The sequence below is a fragment of the Tetrahymena thermophila genome, assembly GCF_000189635.1.
Source record: "Tetrahymena thermophila SB210 genomic scaffold scf_8254440, whole genome shotgun sequence".
Taxonomy (NCBI): domain Eukaryota; phylum Ciliophora; class Oligohymenophorea; order Hymenostomatida; family Tetrahymenidae; genus Tetrahymena; species Tetrahymena thermophila.
In genome coordinates, this window is record NW_002476221.1 from 1 (window position 1) to 25,500 (window position 25,500).

Sequence of the window (25,500 nt, forward strand, 5' to 3'; positions counted from 1 at the left end):
CCCCAACCCCAACCCCAACCCCAACCCCAACCCCAACCCCAACCCCAACCCCAACCCCAACCCCAACCCCAACCCCAACCCCAACCCCAACCCCAACCCCAACCCCAACCCCAACCCCAACCCCAACCCCAACCCCAACCCCAACCCCAACCCCAACCCCAACCCCAACAGATAAAATATAACTATTATTCTTCTAATTTAAGTAATCTTTTTCATATAATTCTTCAAATTGTTAATAATTAAAGAAAATTTTTTGGAGTTTTTAGAATTTGATAATCTAAAATAGTCAAAAACAATATTTATTTATTGTCAATTTTAAAAATTCAATTTTATTGATTGATAACAATCAAATTATTTACTATGATATTAATTAAAAATTATTTCTTCACTTATTTAATTAGCAATATATAATTTGATTAGAGATATTTAATATAATAATTACAGAATGATTAAATTTTAAATACAAAAATCTTTTCACTAGAACAAAATTTAAAAATAATTTAAAGAAATTCTATGTATGCTTGTTAAAATATTTCTATATTTAAGAACGATTAAAATTAAACAAGAAATGATTATTGATTAAAATTTAATATTTAATACACTAAAAAATATAAATATTGATAAATATAAAGTTGTTTTGTTATTAGTTTGTAAAATTGATATTATTCAAACCTTTTAAACTAGATTGCTTAATCTCATTTATATTTTTTATTTTTCTTATCCTTTTATTCTGCTTCTAAATCTTCATTGTAGTCTTACTATGCTTAGTTGATATCCCAGTCTGCAGCTTCTAAATATATTCTAGCTACCCTTGTCTACTAGTCTTTTCCTTAGAGTATTTTATGTTTGAAGAAGAAAATTAGCTAATCTTCGCGAGCTTTAACTGGATCTATTTCTAAGTTGCTTAAGTTATTTGCTTTAGGATTTGGAATTTTTAATTCCTTCTTGTAGTAAATCTCATCAGAATGTAAATCATTTGCTACTTTAATGCGATGTTCAGAAACTTAGTATTATATAGAAATTCCTAATAAAGTATCTGTTGGTAAAATCTTGTGTATTATAAATTCCTAGTTATTTTAAGATTCAGTGTTTTATTGAGGTGCTATATTTATTTATCTTTGCTAGCCAAGCATATTTCCTTATTGTTAATTGCTATTGTTGCTATATGATATATTATTTTATTGATTTGCTAATAAAAACTATTAACTTTCATCATTTAGAGTATTTATAGTTTCTAAATCATAATTTGAATTCTATATTTAACCATGTTGCTACTATCTAACAGGTATTCCCATCACAATAGGCTGCTAGTAATTGATATTATGAAGCTCAATATTTTGCTATTAGTTCATATAATAATTATTCATTTTAGTTAGTTTAATTAAAGGAAGTGTGTAGTTTAAGATTATTGTTTTACAAATTTTTGCAGATTGTATTGTATTTATTATATTTTGTAAGTTCCTGATTAGATCAAATTTTGACATCAGACAAACTCAAGCTTCTTATAAGATTTAATAATAAATTTCTTATCTATCACAATTATTTTTTGAGAAAATAGTAGATATCAATAAGGAAATTCAAAAAAAAAATATATTCTTTTATATAAAGAGAATTTCAATACAAACTTAGTTGAAATTATAAAAAATAAAATATTAAATATTAAATTTCCAAAAAAATTTTTTGGGGAAATTTAAATCAAAGAATTTGTTTGAAGTGAGAACGAACTATAGTTTATATAATAAAATATTAGAAATAGTAGAAAAATAAATAAAAGAAATTAACAAAAGAAATAATTATATTAGCTAAATATTATTTTTAATTTAGTTTTTGTCAAAATTTTATTGATACTATAATTTCACTTCTGAAAATATTAACTTACATGAAAAAATTTAATTTAAAAATTTGCAAAAGAATACACACATCTAATCATATTTCACTCAAAAGTTAATTAGTTTTACAAAAAATACACTCTGATATTAAAATTTTCTATATAAATTTATGATCAGTCAATAGTCAATGAGGAGTTAATCAATAAATGAGATTATTTTCATGGTGGTTATTAATTATAATTTTTCAGAGCATAAAGAATTAATTGGTTTTTGAAATTAATTTACTTAGTTATACTATAAGATGGGAGGTAGAAATTTCAATTATTTTTAGCAATATCATTGCTTAATTCTTCTTTTCCTTGAATAATTTCATTTTTGTTCTCATTAATATCTTAATTTATTTGTTAATCATAATCTACTTTTCTGACAATTAAAATTTAACCATTATTTTTCTTTACTTCTAACAAAAAGTCATATAAATCATCATTTGACATTATTTAAGCTGCATTTTATTTAGAATCTAAGTTATAAATCTCATTATTTATTACTTTTATAGTGAGCCAATGATGAGTATTGCATCCTATTATTTTATCAAAAGTGTTTTTATACTAAACATTTAAAATTAAGCCAAAAATATCATTCTTTTATTCTAAAAGGTTTAATTCTTTCACATCTTTTCTCATATCAAACCACTAAATTGTATGACCATTATTTTAAAGTGCCTTATCTATAACATTGATATCATAATTTCCTAGCTTAAATATATTTCTATGAGGGTTGTAAATAAGATATTTAGTTTTTGTTAACTAATCGCAAATATCATCTAAATCTTTGCTTGTAAATTTTTTAGCTTAATAAAGGTTATTTAAGGCATGTTTAGCACAAAAAAGCATTTTTTGCTTTTCATGGTAAATTTTCCCCTCTTCCATCTTAATTTTACTTTCTATTTCAAGAGCCGAATTCTTTTCTTTACTTTTCTTACTTACTTTTTTCTTCTTTTATAAAAAATGATAAGATATATTATGTCAAATTTTATTTGCTTAAACTGATTAATCAAAGATCAAAAGGAAATTAGAATATATTAAATTAATGTAAAATTTGTTAACTTTTGTTACGAAGTCTGTTTGCTAATAACAATAAAACATCCTTTATGATAAATTTATATTTAAAAAATTTTTTAGTTATTTCTTATATGAAAATATCATTTCTCCAATCAGATTAAGATTAATAAACACCTGCAAAATTGAAAGTATATAGGAGTAAATTATATCATTCAATTTTTTCTAATTTTTTAAATATATTATTTTAATTTAAATTAATTAAAATTTTAGAATAAAATATTTAGATAAGGTAAATTTTTTTAAATCAGAAGCCTAACCTCTATCTAATCTGTATCACTTATTATTATTTTCTTAATTATGCCCCTATCAGATTATTATTTATTTTCTGATTGATAGTTAGGGTCTTCGAAATTCAGCTTAATAATAATTATTCTGATAAACTATGCTATATTTTTTTTTTTAACATATTTTGAAATATGAGATGATTAAACTTATATTTTTAATAGATAAAAGAAATTAATTATAAATTTAATAAGTTATTTTTAATCATTAAAAATAATTTACCAGAATATTGAAGTATCTTACCTTATTAAATTTTTATAAAAGGTAAAAAATTTTATTTTATCAAAGTGATAATTAAATTAAATATTAATTTAATAAAACTCCATTTTTTTTTATTTTTTATCAGGCTTAATTCCAAACCATCTTATCTTTCATTTGAGGAAATTCAATTATAGTAAATTAGATATGTTAAATAAGATATTATGAGATGTATGAAAATAATTGATTGCTTTTACAGAAAGTTGTAAAAATCTTAGAAGATAATTTTAAACTAAATTCAATAAATTTTTTTTATTATAAATTTAAATATTAAGAAAAAAATTAACATAATAGAAAAGTGTAACACTCTATAATGAAATTTTTAATACAACTTATAATTAATTATATTGCTTTTATTAAAGATTTTTTAAAAATTATATTTTGAATCAAGTATTCATAATTTCATAGTATTTATAAATAAATCTATTAATTTTGAAATAATTTAAATAAATAAATAATGAAATTTAGATAAATAAAATATTCTCTAAAATATATTAATTTCTTATTGTAAAAATTTTAAATATTATTGTAGAGGATTTTTGATATAAAAATCTGAGTAGGATATTTTAATATGGCTATTACATGACTTATTTAAATATGCTAGATGAATTATATAGATAGATATTCAATAAGACTTTAAACTGGTTATGCTCATATTTAAAAGTTTGGTAAAATTTAAATTGAATTTAAGAAATTAGAATGTATGGTTTAACACCTTAATTATCTTTTTAAGATTAATAGAAGAAAGAGTGGGTAAAAGAAAAAGAAAAAAAGAAAAATAAAATAAATAATCAAAAAATAAATAAAGATATTTTTAATAAAGTTAAAAAAAATTAAAATAGGATTCGTTCATAAATATAATAAATCATAATCAAATAATAGTGATGGAGCAAGATAAATAAGAAAATTAACCTACTGTTCCTGAAGAGGAAAAGAAACAAGTTTAAGAAGCCTAATAAGAAGTTCCTACTGAAAAGTAAAATAGAATTAATTGATTACAACTGATAAAATTTTATTCCAATAGAAAAATCTTAAACATTTTATTAATTAATTACTTATAGTAACACTTTATTGTAGACTAACTAATGGTAATTCTGGAATACTTAGCCAGTTCCCAAGATGGATGACCCTTTTCCTGAAAATGTACTACATTATGAATATTTTTTGAAGATTATAATAAATTATAGAAATAAAATGATAATATAATTAGGTTATTTAACTTTTTCAATTTTTAAATTTAAACAGTCTGGTCCTATCGACGTCATTAAAAAGCCTGAAGATGTCCAAAAAGAACCTTACAACCTTCCTGCTGGTTTTGAATGGTGCAATCTTAACTTGAAGAACAAAGATGACCTTGATTAGGTATAGATTATTATAATAAGATTAAAATAAATTGAAGTAGCACTAATAAAATTAGCTTTGCATTAAAATTTACATTTAAATAACTTAAAGAGAAAATGTTGTTTTTTATCTCAAATTAATTGAAATGGCTTTTTAAGTTTATAGCTTAAAGATGTGCGCCAATTCATTTTATGCCACTTAAATATAAAATTATATTTAATTATTGTATTAAGGATTATTTTTAATTATTTCAAAGCTTTACACATTATTAGTCGAAAACTATGTTGAAGATGACGACAATATGTTCAGATTTGACTACTCAAGAGAATTCTTAAGATGGGCTTTGTCTCCCCCTGGATAATACGAAGATTGGTTAGCTGGTGTTAGAGTTACAAAAACTAAGAAATTAGTAGGCTTTATTTCTGGTATCCCAGTCCATATGGTTGTAAGAAAAAATTTTTAAAATTAAAACAAATAGCAAGATATTCAATCAAAATTTTAAACTAAAATCTATAATAGTTGCAAAAGAAGGATAATATTAAAATGACTGAAATCAACTTTTTGTGCGTTAATAAGAAGTTGAGATCTAAGAGATTAGCTCCTGTTTTAATTAAGGAAATTACTCGTAGAGTCAACATCAAGAATATGTGGTAAGCTGTTTACACTGCTGGTGTTCTCATTCCTAAACCCATTTCAATTGCTTAATATTTCCATAGATCTTTGAACCCCAAGAAACTTATTGAAGTAATTAATTTAATTTATTTTATAATTTAAAATTTAATTTCTATTAAAATTCGAATAAGATTTTTAATAAATTTGTTAAATATTGTTTCTATTTTTAATTAATTGCGAACATTTTAAATAATAGATTAACTTCAGTAGCTTAGGTAAGAATTAAACTATGGCTAGAGTTCAAAAGCTCTACAAACTTCCTGAAGAGACCACTATTTAGGGATTAAGACCTTTCACTAAAAAAGATGCTGCTGCTGTTACACCTTTGCTTAACAAGTATTTGGAATAATTTGATTTATATCATTCATTCTCAGTTGAAGATGTCAAGCATTACTTTACCCCAGTTGAAAATGTTATTTATTCCTATGTTGTTGAAAGTTAAGATAAGTAGATTACTGACTTCTTCAGTTTCTATTGCTTACCTTCTACTATTATTAACCATCCTAAACATAACTAACTCAGAGCTGCTTATTCCTACTACCACTTCTCAACTGCTACTCCTCTCAAGGACCTTATTTATAATGCCTTGATCCTTGCTAAAAAGTATGACTTCGATGTCTTCAATGCTCTTAATTTAATGGAAAATACTTAATTCCTTGACGTAATATATTATTATTTAGAGTAATTATTTTTTTTTAAATTTTAATTAATTAATATATAGGAACTTTTGTTCAGCCCTGGTGATGGTAATTTACATTATTACTTATATAACTGGAGATTATCTGAATAATTCAAGCCCTCTCAACTCGGTATGGTTCTCGTTTGAAAAATCTAATAAAATTTAAATTTAAATAATTTAAAGTATAAATCAACTAAAATAATATTTAATTTAACATGTAAAATGTATTTTTGGTTTGCTTATTGTGTTATATAAATCTTTTTAGAAATTTATTAGTTTAAATTAAATCTTATTCATTTATTAAAAGCATTTTCAATCTTTATTCAAATATGTTTCAAATTGAGTTATAAATTTACTCAATAATTAATTTTTCTTTTTTTTGTTTTGTCCTGATTTATATCTTCATAAATATCTTAAATGAAAAATAAACTTTTTTTTTGAGTGAATATCAATAGTTTTTTAATAAGTTTAGTTATAAAATGAGTTAAATCAGACACTTGAAAAATAAAAATATTTTTAATTATTTAGAAATTTTATAGAAAGAAATAAAATGAATGAAAATATAAAATTTCTTATTGAATTATTTAAATTAATTAATATATTTAATACAAAGTTTATTTTAGTAAAAAAAAAACAAATAAGATGAATATTTTTTAAAGATAAAATCACTATTTATGCATTAAAGGTCAACAAAAATATATTTTTCTTTGGTTACTGAAGTCCAGAGATCAAAGATTATGTTAAAGTAAACTTTTTTTTTATTAATTTCCTATTAAATTTTTAAAAAATATGAAAAATTATTTAAGTCAAACAAATAATATAAAAAATATTAGAAACTATGTTAAATTATTCATATTAAGTAATCAAATGAATGAGAATAAATAAATAAATATTATATAAAAATGAACTATTTTAATTATTTCAACATCATGTACAAAGTTTTATTTGTATGTAAAAATAAAAAATTGAATTAAATAAATATATGAAAAATAAATTAAGACTGACATATAAAATTAAAAAAATAAGAAAATATTTAAAATAAATTTCTAATAAATTATATGAAATTGAAACAATAAAATAAAATGAATAAATTACATTTATTAATTAAAGAATTAATTTTCACATTTTATATACAATTTTATATGGGTAAGTAACATATATTTTAAATTAAATAAATCTATTCACAATTATTTTATTTATTTATTTATTTATTTTATATATATATTTATGTCATTTTTATTATAACTAATTATTAGTATTACATTATTCATTGAAAAGTTATAATTGATTATTAGATATTTTTCTAAACTCATTACAAGCTTCATATATTAGCAAATCAAATACCATTTGACTTAATTCGACCTATACTTCTGTTTATTCTTCATCATACAATATCCATTTTTCTTCATTTTCAATAACCTATTATTTAGAATTTTAAATTAAAATTCTTTATTTTAATTAAATTTATTTTATTTACCTCTGCTGATAGCATACGATTTAGTCTATCTTCTTTAATTTATTGAAGGTAATCTTCATCAAAATGAATTCCTGGTTAAAATTGTGAGTCTTCCTTATCTACTATTATACCACATAGACATGAAGACCACTCAATTACTTTTTCAGAAGCCTTTTGAAGAATTTTAGGAATATCTTATTATGAATGGGGTTTTTCAGATATTTTTTCATGTGTTATTTTCCATGGGAAAGGCTTACCTCTCAACCCATACATTCTTTAATAATCTAAAGCTTCATTAAAAGCTTCGAAAATTGCTTTATTATGTATACGCTCCAAGGTTTAAATCAAATTATCTCTTATCTTATCTTAGCTTGGCTAAATATTTCTTTTTCTTTCGATATCAGTGTACAATTTACCATCTAAAATAGGTTAAGTTGAATATGAAGATTCATCTGAAGTGTCTAATTAATCTTCTTATCCATCATACATATGAAGTAGCTTCAATAATTCTTCAGGCTATGGACCTAGCCAAGTATTTATGTGGGTTAAGAATTTTGTCTTGTAATCATTATCATCTAGTTTAAAATATTTATACTTTAGTTTAATTTACATAGCAAAAATATTTACTTGAAATATGAGTACTAACGGTGTGTATATATTCTTTGACAGTATTTAAATTAGTTTTAAACCCTTATCTTTAGATTACTATTTTTTAATAAAAATGTAAATTTAAATTATTAAACTGATAAAAATTATTTTACTTCTTTAATTCATTTAAGTTTATGGTTAGTTATTTTTATTTTCTCCATCTGCTTTCTATTAGCCTTATTATTAGCTAACTCTCTTTGATTGTATTGTTTATACTTCTTTATTAAAAATAATAAATATTATTTAAATTTTAAATTTAGGATAAAAAACTTTAAATTAGCTATTTAAATGTAAATAAATAGTCTATTGTTAGAATAAAGAAAAAACTTACCATCAAATGCTTCTTTTAAGAGATCATTCAAAATGATACTAACAACATTTTCAGCTTCTTTTTCTGGTGCCTTTTAATCTTCTTTTTAAATGCTTGATTGTTTAATTTTTTATTACTAGATATATTGATTTTGTTATTCATTTAAAGATTCATCTTGCAAATGTTTTTATTAAGCATGATTTAGAGAAGCGCTCTTTGAATTAATTCTATTTTCCTTTTAATTAAAATGGTCACTCTCATCATCATCGAACTCCTCTATTTGATTTTCTTCTTGATCAATTTCAAATTTATTTAAATAGTGAGACTTATTATTTACACCTTACTATTTAGGTTCGTTTTCATGCATTTGGTCTTCTATTTTCAAGCATTAGCTTTAAGTTTGAACTACTGGTATGTTTTCATTAGATTCAGTTTCACTTTGAGTTGGACTAACCTTTTAAAGTGGAGCATTTGATAGGCATTCACCTGGATTATATTAGTTAATTAAATTTGATAACTTAATAAACCCGCCATTAATTCCTTTTTATGCATCTGGTACTATGAAATCTCCTCCTGATATATTTGGGTTATTTACTTAGTTTGTAGAGTCAGAATCTAGTGGTTTAAGATTTTGATAATTGTTTTAATACAGCTAGCTTGCTGAATCATCTAATAGTTCCATTTCATGAATGTTCAAATCAGATGATTGGTTGTTATTATTATGAGCTTGAACCATATCATCAGATAATTCTTTGATTTCTTACAAGTGATGATTGTCTTTTTCTGCTGTAAGATAAATCTCGCTTACATTATCGATATCTTTACTTGTAGAATAAATTAAATCTGATCTATCACTTTTTGCATTTGAAAGTTTAAGGAAATTCTATGAGCCAGTTGCATAAGGTGCAGCAGATAACGAGCTCTAATTGTTATTAGGATTATAAATATTATTTGGAGCAGCACTTAGTGCACTATTATTATTGCTGACACTTTATACAGAGACAATTGAAGAATTTTATTATACTGAGTATTACTTGATTTATTTTTGATAGAAATTACCACTTTTGTGATCACCAAGAAAATCATTTTGTAAATCAAAGTTGTTATCATTCTAGTTTTCACCTTCTTTTTAATTATTTTTTTAAAGCATAACTCCAACTCTTTTAGGTTATGGCAAATCATCTTCCCACTCAATAGATTAATTTAAATCTTCATCTCCTGAAATGTCAACTTCATGGTCTTCGCTTTATTTGCTATTTGTTTTTTCGACAGATCTTTAATCAATGCTACCTTTTTCATTAGATTGTAACAATTTTTTCTTATCAGAACTTGGTCTACTTTAAATATTGACACTAGCTGCTGATAGTTAATTTGGGGTGTTGTTAATCTACTAATTATAATTATCAGCTTTATTAAAGGGTGGTAGATCGTGATCTTCAATCGTTTCTATTGATGATGTTTATTATGAAGGTTAATGAGAACCAGAACGGTTTAAGCTTCCTTTTCTTTGCTAAATAAGATCGCTATTATTATTGGCACCATTTAAAAAGTTCTTACTAGATTCATCAATATATTTTAGATCTTAACTATCCTAAGAGTTATATCTAACTTTAGAATTAGAATCAGTGTTTTTTATATTAATTTAAATGTTATTCATTCCAATTTGTGGATCTCTATTGTTATTTTCTTAATTATATTTTATTAGATTAGAGCGCAAAGAGTTTTAAGAACTCTATTATACTGATGAGGAGTGTAGACTTTCAAAGTCATCCTCTTAAAATCCCTCTGGAGAGCTATTAGGATTTCTCTTAGAGCTAAGACTGCTTTACCCACCTCTTTTCTTTTCAAATTAAAGATTCTTCTTTTCCTCATCTGTAAGAGGACGAGCTTCTACATCTTTAACGTTTTTACTGTTAAAAGACTTCTAGCTGGCTTGATTAGAGGCTTCATCTAAATTTTAAAGTTGATGTTAAGACTTATCTTTTGATAATTTTCTTAAAGATTGAGAAGAAGATATATTGTTGTTGTTATTGTTATTAGAGTTTATGTTAGGATTGCTTAAATTATTACGACTGCTACCACTGCTATTTGCTAAGCTTTAAGCAGCTCCAGTGTGAGTGAGTTAATTATTATTTGGTGTATTTTTTAAATTAGACTTATTTATTTTTTTTAAGTCTGCAAATATTTGCTGATTCGTTTAGTCATATGATGAGCTGCAATCAAAGTCATCTATGACTTTAATATTGCATGAAGATTCAGAATCTGGAGTACAAGCGGCTAATAAAATTTCATGTTATTGTTTCTTTTTATGATGTTTTTAAATATCTTTGTTTTGCTATTACTAAGCAGATGCTGGGATTTATTAAGGGTGAGGATGATGATGGTGGAGATAATATCTATGGGATGAAGAAGCTGAAGAATTCATATGGTCTTCTTCTTCGCTTAAAGAAACACGATATATATCAAAATCTGAATTAGGTAATAAATTTTTATACGAATTAGATGATAAAACAGCTTTTTTCTTCATTTGCTTTGAAAATTCAATGTCACGTTAGGTCTTTTTAATAGTTTCTTCAGTGCTAAGGATGGTCTTTTGCATACTTAGTTTTGTTTTTTCTATTTATTGCTATTCTTTGCTCACCCATTTTTCCAATTCTTACTGTTTACGATAGAATGATTTTGGAGATATTCTTTATTTGTCAAACATGTTTTAAAGCTTTTTATTTTTTGCTTCTCTTCTTACATTTAGAGCTTATTGAGCCACATCAAAAATATGGTCTATCTTATCCATTTACAGAAGTTCTTTTAATTTACGATCATCAAATTACTCGCCAAACGAGTTTTACTCAAAAATAGATTTTATTTAATGTTCACTAGATCCACGGACAGATTCTTCACCATCTGTAGAATGTGTATGAACTCTCATAAGGTGTTTTTAGACCATGGAATAAGAAACACTAGGACTTGTGCATGAACTGATAGATTATTCATCTCCTCCTATGTTTTATTTTTCACTATTTTCTTATTCATCATAAAAATTCATTCTTTAGCCAGACTATTATTTATCATTCATAGCTTTTTACTTAGATTGCATAGTATTTTGTGATTATTATTTTAGCTATTTTGTTTATTCACTTCCACTTGTTAAATTCTTTTAAGTATTAGTAGCATTACTACCACTGTTAATATTATTGTTGTTTAAAAAGTCATCTTCAAATCTATATTAATATAAAAAAATTTAATTAAATTTAAATTAATTTGTATTAATTACCTCATTTTATCCTCTGAAATGTTATTATTGTTTCTTGAAAGGTTGTTTAGATTACTGTTAGTAGTTAACTAGTTAGAATTGTTGGTATCCTATTGTTTAATTGTATTATTTTCACCTAATTCTTTAGATTTTCCTTCTTCTTATTCCTATTGAACAGTTTCATTTCTGAAATAGCTTTCTGTGATTTTATCAACATCAATTTTCAAGTCTTTTTTTCTTTATTATTTTTAACTTTTTTCACCAGATTATACATTTATTTTATTTTAATCTTCACTATTTCTACCAAACTAACCCTTTTCATTACCAATTACTTATTTTTCATAAGGTTGAGGTAAGTCAAATTTAAAAGGAGAGTCTTTCTTTTATTTAAAATTTTGTTGGTTTTCTTAATTTTTACCATTAAACTTTTAGGAGCTGTTACTATCTATTGAAACAAATTTTTCATCTGCTTCATCTACTGAAGAAATTTAATTTGAAAATTATTGTTATTTTTAAATAGGTTTCTTATTAGATTATTGCTAAATACTACTGTCAGCTAAGGATTCTTATTCTTAGTATAAGCTATTTTCCTTTTATTTAAAAATTAGATTTAATAAAATAATTAAAATAACAGTTTGTTTATTTACCTTAAGCTGTTAATTATATTCTAAGTATTTCCTATTTATTTCACTTAACAATTTCATTTGTTCTGCTGCTTCTTTAGGAATACTTCCTTAGTTTTGAAGGTCATTTAGTAGGGCTATCATTTAATTCCATTTTTGAGCTTCTTCTTCTTTTATTTTAGTTATTTCATTTTCATATTGCTGCATCATGCTTTTAGACATACTATTTACTGATGTGTTGTGACTCTTTTTTTATGAATTTTCTTAGTATGAAGATTAATTTTAGTTAAAGCTATTTTTATTATTTTAGCTAGAAGGCTATCTAGAATGTTAAACGCTAGAGTAATTGCTTTAATGCTCTGAATTTTCGCTCATAAAGGTATTACTGATTTCAGGAATAGCATCAATCCTATTAAGTTCATCATTCAATTTTTCTCTTAAAAATTCAGTGCTGCTTTTATCTCTTCTCTTTTTATTATTAGCACTACTGCTCTAAATATTCGAAGTCATGCCTTTAGTCATATCTAAGAAATCGCTTTTATCAAATTCTTTAACAGTTACAAGACTTCTTTGATGCTCATTAATTTCCTTAAATAATAAAGTATTATTCTACTACGGATCATTCAATCCAACTAAATCATTTACTCCTCCTCCCTAATTTTCATCTAAATCATCTTAATTAAGATACTTTTTATCTTCTGAGCTCATTTAATATCTTTGCTATCCTCCTGCTATTAAGTTATTTAATTTTTAAGTATCTAAAGCTCCTGATGTCATCAAGAAATTTTGGCGTTGATAATTGCTATTTTGAATAGTTTAATTCTCAAATATTTCGTTAGAGCTTCCTCCTAGAACTTACATATCAGTTTCCTTTTTTTATATTTATATTAATTTAAATAAAAATTAACAAATTTAGTAATTATTTATTACATATAAATTCTTCTAACTAGTTTTCTTGTGTTAGTTACTCCACTCTTCATTAATGCCTAGCTCGTTAATTAAAGTATCATCTACTTTTTATTTTTCTGCTTTTATTTATAATATAAATAAATTTTTTTAATGTAAAATAAATAATGAAACTTACATTTTTAGCTATGCTTTGAGTTGTTGTTTTTAGTATTAATTTATTCTATTTCTTATTCAACTTCAAAATTTTAATCATTACTTTTGATAGAAAGATTAAGTTAAGGCTTTTTTTTTATGTTTTTTGTTATTTAGGCTTCTTATTATCCTTATTTATTTGACTAAGCTTGACTATCAGTGCTTTGTTAAGGTTTTTTAAGCTACTATTTAGCTAATAATTCAATTAATTCTTCACTACTATTAGGCTTAGATAATTATTTGCTACTTTGTTTTGATATTTCAGCTTTATTATCTGATAGGGATTAATCTAAGTAATTATTTATCATCATATTTTAATGTGCTGAAGATTTATTTTTTGATGAATTTTATTACAAATTTTAATCTTAAAAGCCTTATGAATTTTAATTTTATTATCTATGAGAGCTTTAGAAGGAATTTTATCCACTTTAATCAAAATCGTCTTCATAATCTTAAATATTAATTTAATCTTCTTCACTAAAATCTTATTGTTGATAGTTTTAAATTCTACTTTTCATTGAATCTCTTTATAATTGTCTATAAATCATCTACTATTCCTAATCTAGCTCTTCATAATCCCTTTACTAAATACCACCCTTTATATCACTTTGATATTTATTTTTGTTAAGATGAGAAAATTCCTCTTCTTCCTCATCATTGATTTATTTTTTTTGACTTTCTTAATCATCTGTTTAATCCTGATTATTTCCTTAATATATATTTTAATTACTAATCTTTTTTGTTCTATTATTTTATTCATTGATATTATCTTCTTCAGTTTAATTTGTAATTATTATTTTCTCTATTTATTCAAATTTTGATCCTAATTTAGAATTTTATGGCTATTAAGCTATATTTTATTTGCCCTAAACGTTATTTTAACTATTCTTCATAGCTTGCTTATGAAGATCTTGTAATAATTAATCAAACTCAAATTCGTCTTAAATTTCAATTTCTTCTTCGTCTTCATTATAATTGTATTATTAAAGCTTTTCTGTTTGATTATAAGTAATCTATGGATTGGAATTAGATTTATTTGAAGTTTGTTATTAAGGATTTCTTCCTATTTTGGTATCATTACTTTCTTTCTATTTATTTTGAGTGGAATTACTTTCTTTGCTTGATTTTATAAAACCATATTTACTAAATGGGATTTCTTCTATTTACAATTCTTTGTTAGATGAGTCTTAAATTATATTTTGATTATTTTTATTGATACTATTAGCCATAGACGATTTATTTATAATTTCTTCTTCTTCATCTTGGTCAAGGCTATAGTCATCAATCGCTCTGTTTGCTTTTGAATAGATTCCATTAGAATTTCCAAGAAGCTCCTTATTAAAATTTTTATCTTCTTCATCATCAACATCCTAATAAATTTTTTTGTTAGCTAAAGTTGAAGTAATTTCTTTCATATTAGTTATATTTTCTGTATTGTTGTATGTTTAGTTATTAACACTTTTTGGAGTTTTCATTTATTCTTAAGGTTAATGCTTACTGCTTGTTTATAAATTGAGCATAATTAATCTTTCATCATTAGGATTTCTATTAGTATTAGAAGCTGATTCGTTTCTTTCTGTATAAATTTACATTCCTTCGTTCAGTTAATCAGAGTCATGAGCATGGTCATAATGATTTTGATATTCCTTTTACAATTAATCCTCAAGTATAAGATATCTTTTGAAAGCACGAGTTACAACTCTGCGAGTCTTTAATTCTTTTAAGCGTCTAATAATAACTCTAGCAGCTTATTTTTTAGCACTGGTGATAATCTCTTCTGGAATTTCTTTTTTATTTTACATTTGAGGTGGATTTTATTTTTTATAGTTTAAGCTACTGCTTAGGTTAATTTTATTCTTGAAAGTTGTTGATTTCTCTTAATTTGGTTATTTTTAAATATTTTCTTGGTATTCTTTTTCTATCCTTCTCATCTCCATAATATTTAACTCTTATTCTGAGCGCTAGCTGCTTTATTAACTTTTCTTATCTTCATTATTAATAGTAGATTGGAGTTATCCTTTTTCAGAAAAATTACTTGTATCTAACTCTTCAATTTCGAATGGTTCATCAACATTGTTATTAGCAACTTCTTCAGCCTTGTCAACCTATTCATTATCTTCTTGCAAATGCTCATGAGCATTACATCTGTCTTCGATTTCAAAGTCTTCTTATTCGTTTTAATCATAATTTTCTTACTCCTAATCATATACTTAAGGTTGAGGCATTCCGTAAATCTAATATGCCTACATTTAATGACCAATGAAGTCCTCTTAATCATCTTCTTCAGGAACAATATTATCTTCTTCACAATAATTTTCATATAATTATCTTACATGATTTTAACTTGTATTCAAATTATAATAATCATTAGGTACAGGATTATTTTACTACATCTAATAATAAGGCTATTAGTTTTCTTACTGATTTTCTTCATCTTCGTAATATTCTTCTTCTTCTTCCTAATAGACAGGATTGCTTGCTTCCAAGTTTTAAAATTTTTATAAAAATTCTTGTTAAATCATAAGCAACTCCTCTTGAGTTAAACTTGCTATTTACTCATCTGTTAATAACTGCTATAAATATTGAATTAATTCAGAATTAAAATTATTATTCAAAAAAATTAAATTAGGATCTTGTTATTGATGATGATTTTGTAATTTTTATTCTTTTTAAAAATTTTGATTATTATTTTAATTATTTATCTTTTTGTTCTTTTTACCACTCTAATTGTTTGTGTTTTGATTATTATTGTCTTTTGATTGAGATTTTTTATTTTTTTGTTTTTTATCACTTAATTTAGACTAAGGACGAGATAAGTTTAAGCCTGGAGAAGGAACTGAAACAATATGATTTGATTATCTACTGCTGCTTCCTTATCCAGTACCTCCAACAATGTCGCTATGACGTTGAGGAATATTATTTTTAGATGAGTCCTTAGCTCTTGGGATAGGTATGTGATTCGATTCGCTATATCTCTATTGTATTTGAGACGATGCAGGCCTATTATTTGTATTGCTATTATATTTGCTCGAATAATTAACTGAATTATTATTTTAGGAATTACTGCCCAAATTAAACGAAATACTGTGATCAGTAAATTTATCCATTTTATTTTTATGTTCTTTTTATTCATTTACAAAAGAAAAACTCTAATTATGAGCTGGTAGTTGCTTACCCTATCTCTTTTCATCTATTTGTTTTTTAACATTCTTAGATATTATTTGGGATTTTAGTTTAAGCTATCTCAGCTTTTCTTCAAGTTAACAAATAGTATTTTTTTAATCGTTTTAGGATATAGGGTTTTCATAATTTTCTTTAACTTTATTTGAAGCAGTAACACCACTCCCACGAGATTGTGACCTCTTTTATGGAGCTAATACTGAATTATTAAGATTGCTGTTGTTTCTCGAATGTCCCTTACTATTATTTGCAGTTTTAACTGAATTTTTATCAGGATTAGACATGGGATTGATGATAACATTGCTTTTTGTACTTTAAGAAGCATTATTTATTACAACATTATTTGGATTTACAAAAATATTTGTATTATTATAGCTATTTTAATTACTAAAAGACTTTTTGCTATCATAATTTTATTATTAACTTCTATTGTTTGAGTTTGTTGTAAAGTCAAAAGTAAAACTTTTTTCTGTTAAAGGTTAATTTTCTACTTCTTTTTACCATTACTTGTAATTATTCTAGATAATCTCAAATTTATAATCTTCAAAACCACTTTCATCATTTAGATTGTTGTCATGTTAAAATGAATTAAAATTATTATCAACATCCTTAGCAGCAAAAGAGTTATCCTTGTTCAAATTACTTTTAGGAATATTGATTACAGATTAGTTTACAGATTTATTAGATTGGTTAGGGCGTTATCTTTAAGAAGACTTTGATCTTTATTCTCTAACATGTTAATCTAAATTTTCTAAATTCTTTTTTACAATTTTTTTTCTTTATTTTTCAAGGTTTTCTTCAGATTGTTTCTATTTTTATTTTTTTTAAAGCTGCATATAAAAATGGATTTTTTATTATTCTTCTTAACTTAACTCCTTTTTATTTTCTTTGTTTTACAGCATCAATTAGTCGTACCATATTTTATGTTCTTTTTTTTAATTAACAAATAAATAATTTTGTATTTGATTGACTGATTTAATTGCGAATATAATATGTTAATTACTTAAAATTAATTTATCTATTTCTTCTTAGGAAAAATTATTTAAAAATTAGAGGCCCATTTCTTCTCTCCTTTCCTTTTCTGTCCTGCTTTTTGAAGGGGATATATCCTATAATAAGCAAAAAAATAAAATGAAGTAAAAAAATTTTATTTTTTAAATACTTTAATAGATCTTTCCCTGCTTCTATCTTTTTTTTATTTAAATTTTTACTGGTCAACTCCCCAAGCAAAACTTTAATCACTACTTCTTTTTACTACAGTAATCTTTTATGCATTCATTTATCTTATTTCTGAATTTTTTTGCTAATTTTCTTTTTTTTTCAAAGCCTTTTTTTGATTTTCTTCTTCTTCATTTTTTCTTTTTAGAAATTCTTCTTCTTTAAGTTAACATTTTAAAATAGTTTTTTATAAATGAGATTAAAAAAATTTGATTCTTACTTTATTTCTGCTTAATATTATTTAAAATCATCTATTAAACTTCCTTGCATTTTTCATCATTTATCAAATAATTTTTGTTTTGAGGACTGTTTTTTGGTTTATTAGCATTTTAGCTTGCACATCTCAAATTTAAAAAATCATTTCCAACTTCTATTTCATTTTTTAAATTTTAAATAAATAAAAAAATAATATTTTTTGAAATTTACTAATTTTTTTTAGCTCTTTCTGATTTTGAATATGGTTTTCAAATTTTCTTGAACTGTTGCTCCTTTCTTTAATTTTATGATTTCCTTGGCTACTTACAGCTCTTTAGCGACTTCTAGATCTTGATTTACTCCTGGATTATTGAAACTATTAACTTTATTTAAAAAATAGCTTTAATTATGACACAAGAGGCTTATTACCTTTTATTTTATTCATTATTTCTTGAACTTGATCTTTTCTTTTTCTTTTATCTACTAGATGGAGTTTAGGAATTTCTACCTTTTACTCTAAATGAAAAAGTAGTTTATCTTCCTGAATTTTTATTGTTAATTATATCTTCTTAATTAGTTATGTTTTACATCATTCTTACATATTCCTAATGCTACTAATTCTATGCTAATCCTCCTAACATATCTTCTCCTTATACATTGCTGTGGTAATCAATGGCTGCATTGCTATTATTTTCAAATCGATCTGAGAACTCCTTTTCACTATTAAATTCTTCAAGGAAGTTGTTGTTCATTTCTATTAAAACCAAAAATTGATTATATATTGAATCTCGAAAGCCAAATTTTAAATTGAGTAATCAAAATCTATTTTCAAATTTAAAAATAAAGCTGTTTTTACCGATTTAATCTTGAAACCCTTGCTCATTATGTATTGCATACGATGCATTCTATATTGCTTTGTTTTAAAAAAGAAATGAGCTATCCTATCCTTTTTCTTATTTCTAATCTTTCTTGGAGTGTGCATTCTTGTTCCCAGAATCTTTGTTTTATTTTTTCTTTTTAGGAGTTTTTGATTTTTTAACTACTTTTAACACTCCTCCTACTTTTTTAACTTTCTTAACTTATCCAAAGAAAGCAGTTGAATTATCGTTAGACCCTTGAGCTTAAACATGATTAGAATTATTAGTATTATTAGACTAAGGTGATAAAGATCTATTTTGGACATTCATAGTACCACTGCTAATAGCTTTCATTGATTTAGAAGCTGCTGTTTGGTTGTTTGAAGATTTACTATTAGCTTTTTACTAAGTAAGTATACTATTCATTTGTATTATCTCTTCGCCATCATCATACTCATTTAAAGAAATATTGTTTGCTCTCATGTTGGTTTGATAATATAATTATCTTTAGTTTTCTTTGTTGAAACTATTAGGTTGAGTTATGTAATTTTGTTCAGCTTATATAAGTTCAATATCTGGAATATCCAAAAAAACGCTATCATCTTAATTACTTAACTTACTAGCGCGACCACGACTATTACTTCTGTTTTTTTTCTTTGTTTTCATTAAATCTACAGGAATAGGGAATTTTCCTATTAGATAGTTAAAATAAAATATAATAAAAATCTTGATACTTTGCTTTTTTTCAATATTGATCTTGATTTTAGTAACTTATTGACTAACTATATTAATTAATTAACTTAATTAATTTTAATAAATGGATACTTATATTTTAATTCTAGGTTGTACTACTACCGCTGATTATAAGACTGTTTTAATTTTCTATCTTTCTTCCTATAATTAAACTGCTATCATTCTAATTACAATAACTTTCTCCTTCTATGTAGCTAATATTTATAAAAACAAAAGCTTTTTAATATAACTTTAATAGAAAAAATTGCTAATAACAAACCTTCTATTGAGTCCCTATTAATAATGCTTGATGTAAGTTTTTGGGACTCCTGAGGTATCTGGATGTCCGATATCTAATGAGAGATTAAAGTGATTGTTTGATTGCTGAATATAATTATTTTTCTAAATATTTGAGATGTCTATATGTAAGCGCTATTTAGTAATTTAGTTTGAGTTCATATTTTTGTTGCTATTCTAAACTGTTCTATCTATTCCTTCTTTTATGTTGCTAATACCTGTACTATTCATTTTATAAATCACTTTAGTTAGTCTTTTATTAATGTCTATTCTATTATAAATATTACCCTCAGTTGTTAGCTTATTTTGCTTCTGATTTTTAGTGAGGGTTTAAGAAAATTTAAGGCCTGTTTATTGAAAGTAAAATATTGTGAGCCTTATAAACCAATCTTAAGTTTGAATTTGATTTTTTGTTTTTTACAATAATAAATAAATAATAATGTTAATTATATTGCCAAAGGTTTTTTTCCGTGATTTAATTTTTCAATTTACTAATTTGCAATTTATAATTTGTTAATATGATTGATTATCTATGAATCTTGTTAAAACTAAATAACTCCTCTCCTTTAAATTACTTCCTTTTTTTGAATTGATTTTTAAATTTTCATAGATTATGTTATGTTGGCATATATCTCTATTCTCTTCATAAATGTATAGTATTTTAATCCCATTTATTTTTTAATCACATTTTCAAAAATAAGCATGTAATTTAATTTTATTCATCTTTCAATTTTAATTTTCCTGATATTTTTAATGAATATAAAGTATAAGTAAATATGCCATTCATTTAAATTGAATTTACTAATTCTAATTTGATAATGCTCATGCAAATAAATTTATATATTTTTTTTAATGAATCTTAAATTTATTTTCTTAAATTCTTACACAATTTATGAATATTAAAATAAATTAATTTATTTTATTTTTTTACAATTAAATATAATTTTATTTAAATTAAATGTACAAATATTAAATATATTTTATTTTAAAACATAAAGTATATAAAATTTTACTATTAAAATAGGATATTTATATATTTAAAATTTTATAAATGCAAATTTGATTAATTTAAATCTTGGTATTATCTTTTTAAGTAATTATTAATTCAAGATGGTTAAAAATAATAAATTATGTTTATTAAATATTTATTAATTGGTAAGACTTTTCAAATTAAATTAAAATACATACAATTAAGTCTTTTTATTTAAAAAAATAAATCAAAATTAATAATTAAGTTTACAAAAGCTGCATCTTAACTTTATATTTTAAGATTATTTTTACATTTTTCTCACATTTTTTAATATAATTATTAATTTAATTTTTATGTAATATCTTTTGCTAAATTATAAATTTATTATAAGCTTTTTTAGATTATAAAATGCATTAATATATTTTAATTTTATAAATAGATAATAAAAATATTTTATAGATAAAATTATTGATATAAAATGTATAATTAATTTAATTTTTAATCAATAAAAAGAAATAGATAAAACAAAATTAAAAATAAAATTTTTAAATTTAAATTAAACCATAATTATTTAAAAATAATTAATTAAAAATATAATTTTTAAATTATTTAAATTTTAAAATAATGTTTAATTTTGTTATTGTTAGGGCTAATCCTAATAAAATATTTTTAAAAGTTATTAAAATTTAATATTTATAATTTTAAAACTTCTTATTAAATAAGATTTTTTATTAAAATTTTATAAATTATTTATTATGATTCAAACCAATTTTATCTTTTTAAGCTTTGACATTTTTTTATTCATAAAATATAAATAAATATATTTATTTTATTAAAATATATTAATTTTATACATGATTTTTTAAATTAATAAAATTAAAAAATAAATAATTAGAGTTAGGAAAAGAAATCTTGTTATTAAATTAAATATTTATTAAATCAATTATTTAGAAAAATCTATTCTAAAAAAGTAAAAAATCACAGGAAATATTTAAAACTTTTAAAAGTAGATTTAGTATCTATAATAAATATACAATTTGTGGATATCAAGTTTTTTTTTTATGATTCTTTTAAAAACTTTTGAATTTTTTAAAGAGTTCCAGTCTTATTCTTAATTAATTATAGTCCAAACAACTAAAAAAAGATTTAATTATTTTAAAATTTTTAGTTTTCTTAATTAGTTATAAGATTCGATCATAAATTTTTTACTATAAACAAAGCTAAATTTTAATATAAAAATGTTTTAAAATGCTTATTAAGGAGGCACTCATGTAGAAATATATGATGCAAAAGGTATTAAAATATTTTCAATATTTTTGTTCCAATATAATAGATTTGTTTTAAAATCAGTCAACAAAGATAAAGAAAAAAGTTACGCAAATCTCTATAGAATGACAACTCCTTAAGGATATTCAAAAGTATTTGATAAGGATATTAAAGGTATTAATATAAAAGAGGCATTAAAACTTAAGCAATGTACTTTTTTATATAAAAAGGATATATTTATAGCATAGATGGACATAGTACTAAAATGAGATTTCCAAAAGAAGATAAAATTGATTTATGTATAGTTTAGCATTTTCTTGTATTTTAGATTTATCTACCGTTTGGTTCACCTTGGAATTTAGAAATTGGCATAGCAGATACCTAAAAGGTAACAAAATTAGTTGATGTAGGATTAAACAATTACAAATTTTATTCATTAGGTAAATAGGAGAATTAATTTAGTAAGTGCTTTAAATAAAATAGAAACTAAGTATTTTCACGTTAAAGTCCCTAACGATATTATTAGACGTGGAGAATGGTTAAACTTAAGTATAGACGTTAATAGTTTTATGGAAGCTTGGAAAGGTATTTGATAAATAGCATTAATTTTAGAACAATTATATCATATTAAATATCAGTTAGTAAGTATTCATTCTAAAATATTTTGTTAAAAATTCAAGGATCCACTTTTCGTTCTATTGATAGTATAACAATCGGATCAACCTGTAGAATTCGTAGAATTTTTAGTATGAAGAATCCTCTTTTTGAGTTCAGTTCAGAAGATAATGCAGAAGAGCAAATGTATTTGCAATCCTCTTTATATAATTAATAAAAACCGTAAGATTGTATTTAAATTTTGTAAACATATAATAATAATCACAAATCATATATTAGAGAAGATATACCTAAAAATTTTGCCTTTCCACCTGGCTTTTAATATTCCAATCAGCTAGTGAATTATCAAAGAATTTTAGATAATGTTGATCCAAAATATCTTGAAAGTATAAGTGATTCTGTTGATACATTAAAAATGAATAATCCTGCTTCATCTGTCCCAAAATCAATGTATAAAAACTCTTTAACTAACAATACCAACAATGTTAAAGCTATTGCTACAAAATCAATCAAATAAGGCATAGGCATTAATAATAGTGTATAAAAATCAATCCCAGATGTTACTCATGATTTTCATGAAAAATCAACTATGGGATAAAAGTAGATTGAAACATAGAAAAAATCATATGCTAGAATAGACAGAAGCCCTCCTTCTATCTAAAATACTTAATAGCAAAATTCTAAATATAATTCTTCAACTAAAAGAGAATCATCTATTTCAAGTAGTCATAATTTAGATGAAGAGCAAAAATATGATACTAACTTAACAAAGGCAAAACCTCGCTAAGCTTCAAGAGTGATTAATATTATAATTCTTATTTTATCTACTAATAGTTTATTCAATTTGTTTTATTGTTGTAAAATAGGAACCTGTAAGACAATCTTTGAAAACATAGAAACCCCCTTAACCACAAACCAATAATAATAACAATCTTTAGTAAGGGTAGCAGATATAAAAAAATATTCCTAAATCTCCAATAAGCTAGTCACTTAAATCACCAACTACATCACTTAAGGATATAAATTAACCACAAAATTCTTCATCGAGACAGCCAACAAAGAACTAATAAAGACAACCATCAACTTAAAAGAAAGAAACATCAGCTAATATATAAAAAAACAATCCTTGGTATGCAGGTGTGAATAAAGGTCCTAAAAAGTAATTTGATGATAAAGGTTAAGAAGATAATGAAGAAATAGAAGAAAATTTGGAAGCAGAATATTACGATAAATATGAAATAGATGAAGAATTACCATAAACAATAAAAAAGAAAGAATCTAAAACAAATACTTCATCACCCTAGATATCTCAAAAAATGACCTAATAAAATGATAAAAATTTAAATAATTAAAATAAAAATAATCTAGGATAAGTTAAGAGTTAATAATTAAAAGAAAAATCTTTAACTCAATAACTTGAATCTAAAAGAAATGTCAAAAGTGCAAATAATTTTGGAAAAAAGGCTTCATTAATTGACCCGAAAAAAACAAAGGAGGGAAATAAAAAAGACATCCAAAAAAAAGAAAACCAAAATGATAAAAATTAGAATTTAGGATATGAAAACTAAAATGCATTTAACAGCATGAACACAGATTTAGATGAAGAGAGTTATTTCTAACTAACTTAAAAATTTAATACAGTTAGCGATCCAAATCAATTTAAAGATCTCTTTGCAAATTCAAATCGTAAATAAAAATAATAAGCCGAAGATTCTTATGGCCAGGGCGAATATGATGATTTAGATTAAAGAGAAATAGAAGAAGACATTGTTACTGATTAAAATCATAATAATCCATCTATAAATAAAAATACAAGTCAAAATAAAACTACCACTAAAAATACTAATAATAATAATAATGCTAAGAGCTTCCTTAAACAAGATACTGTAGAGAGCAAAAAATATTAAACAAACCGCGATTTCTCTGGAGAAAAGAAGAATTAATAGTTTGAAGATAGCCTCGAAGGACCTTACATTGAAAGAAACTTAGAAAACGATGATGAAAATTATCAAGATGAGTTAAATGATAAGTATGCCTCCCCGGATAAGGATGATTAAGGAAATAACTACTCTAATCATAATATTTATGAAAATCATCTCAACAAATTTATTAATAATTCATAAAGACCCTTTACACCTCCTTTTTAAGCAGTTGTTCCTTTGCAAGGAAGTTCAATAGTAACTAAAAAAAATAATTAAACAGTAGTAATTCAAAATCAAGGCTATTATGAAGATGATGGAAATTACAAAAATGAATAAAATAAAAGCAATATTTCAAAAAAATCAAATAGAGTAGATAATAACGATTTTGAAGATTAAGAATAGCTAGAAGTTATTTACGATCCTGTTCTTAACTGTTATTATGATCCAAACAGCAAGCAATATTATGAGCTTAAATCTTGATTTAATAAATTATTCTTTGTAAAAATTAACATTTATTTACTTTTTATTCTTTTTAAAACTTAAAATTGTTTATAAAAATATTTAAAATAAAATAAATAATAAATTAAATAAATTTTGTTTTCCACAATATTTCATTTAATGTTCTAATTTTCATCAATCTGTTTAAAAATTATTTATATTTTTATTTTTATACATTTT

The 25,500-nt window shown here is 23.5% G+C and overlaps 5 protein-coding genes across 5 annotated transcripts; 2 read left to right on the forward strand and 3 right to left on the reverse strand. All coding sequences in view use genetic code 6, as the record gives it.

Annotated features, from left to right (window-relative positions):
* Nucleotides 1-695: 695 nt before the first annotated feature.
* TTHERM_000825069 (LysM domain protein) lies at nt 696-1,484 on the reverse strand (the record flags this gene model as incomplete). The annotated part of the gene is made up of 1 exon (XM_012799650.1): nt 696-1,484. One exon carries the CDS (start codon nt 1,482-1,484, stop codon nt 696-698), a length of 789 nt encoding a protein of 262 aa, XP_012655104.1.
* Nucleotides 1,485-1,881: 397 nt separating this feature from the next.
* TTHERM_00825070 (josephin protein) lies at nt 1,882-3,122 on the reverse strand. The gene is made up of 2 exons (XM_001031375.2): nt 2,936-3,122; nt 1,882-2,824 (listed from the first exon to the last, which is right to left on the reverse strand). The coding sequence occupies exons 1-2, from the start codon at nt 3,032-3,034 to the stop codon at nt 2,147-2,149; spliced, it is 777 nt and encodes a 258-aa protein (XP_001031375.2). The 5' UTR covers nt 3,035-3,122; the 3' UTR covers nt 1,882-2,146.
* A 1,015-nt stretch (nt 3,123-4,137) lies between these two features.
* On the forward strand, nt 4,138-6,329 carry TTHERM_00825080 (glycylpeptide N-tetradecanoyltransferase; the record flags this gene model as incomplete). The annotated part of the gene is made up of 7 exons (XM_001031376.2): nt 4,138-4,466; nt 4,552-4,633; nt 4,736-4,852; nt 5,088-5,276; nt 5,351-5,575; nt 5,700-6,164; nt 6,225-6,329. 7 exons carry the CDS (start codon nt 4,138-4,140, stop codon nt 6,327-6,329), a joined length of 1,512 nt encoding a protein of 503 aa, XP_001031376.2.
* A 1,083-nt stretch (nt 6,330-7,412) lies between these two features.
* Nucleotides 7,413-20,211, reverse strand: TTHERM_00825090 (IQ calmodulin-binding motif protein, putative; the record flags this gene model as incomplete). The annotated part of the gene is made up of 17 exons (XM_001031377.2): nt 7,413-7,601; nt 7,660-8,213; nt 8,266-8,343; nt 8,400-8,504; nt 8,618-11,814; nt 11,868-12,436; nt 12,494-13,339; nt 13,400-13,497; nt 13,554-17,678; nt 17,754-17,859; nt 17,913-18,127; nt 18,189-18,338; nt 18,395-18,546; nt 18,593-18,917; nt 19,020-19,712; nt 19,846-19,967; nt 20,033-20,211. 17 exons carry the CDS (start codon nt 20,209-20,211, stop codon nt 7,413-7,415), a joined length of 11,703 nt encoding a protein of 3,900 aa, XP_001031377.2.
* Nucleotides 20,212-22,176: 1,965 nt separating this feature from the next.
* On the forward strand, nt 22,177-25,302 carry TTHERM_00825110 (hypothetical protein; the record flags this gene model as incomplete). The annotated part of the gene is made up of 7 exons (XM_001031379.2): nt 22,177-22,312; nt 22,370-22,459; nt 22,516-22,673; nt 22,726-22,870; nt 22,966-23,122; nt 23,180-23,696; nt 23,767-25,302. Exons 1-7 carry the CDS (start codon nt 22,258-22,260, stop codon nt 25,300-25,302), a joined length of 2,658 nt encoding a protein of 885 aa, XP_001031379.2. The 5' UTR covers nt 22,177-22,257.
* Nucleotides 25,303-25,500: the final 198 nt, after the last annotated feature.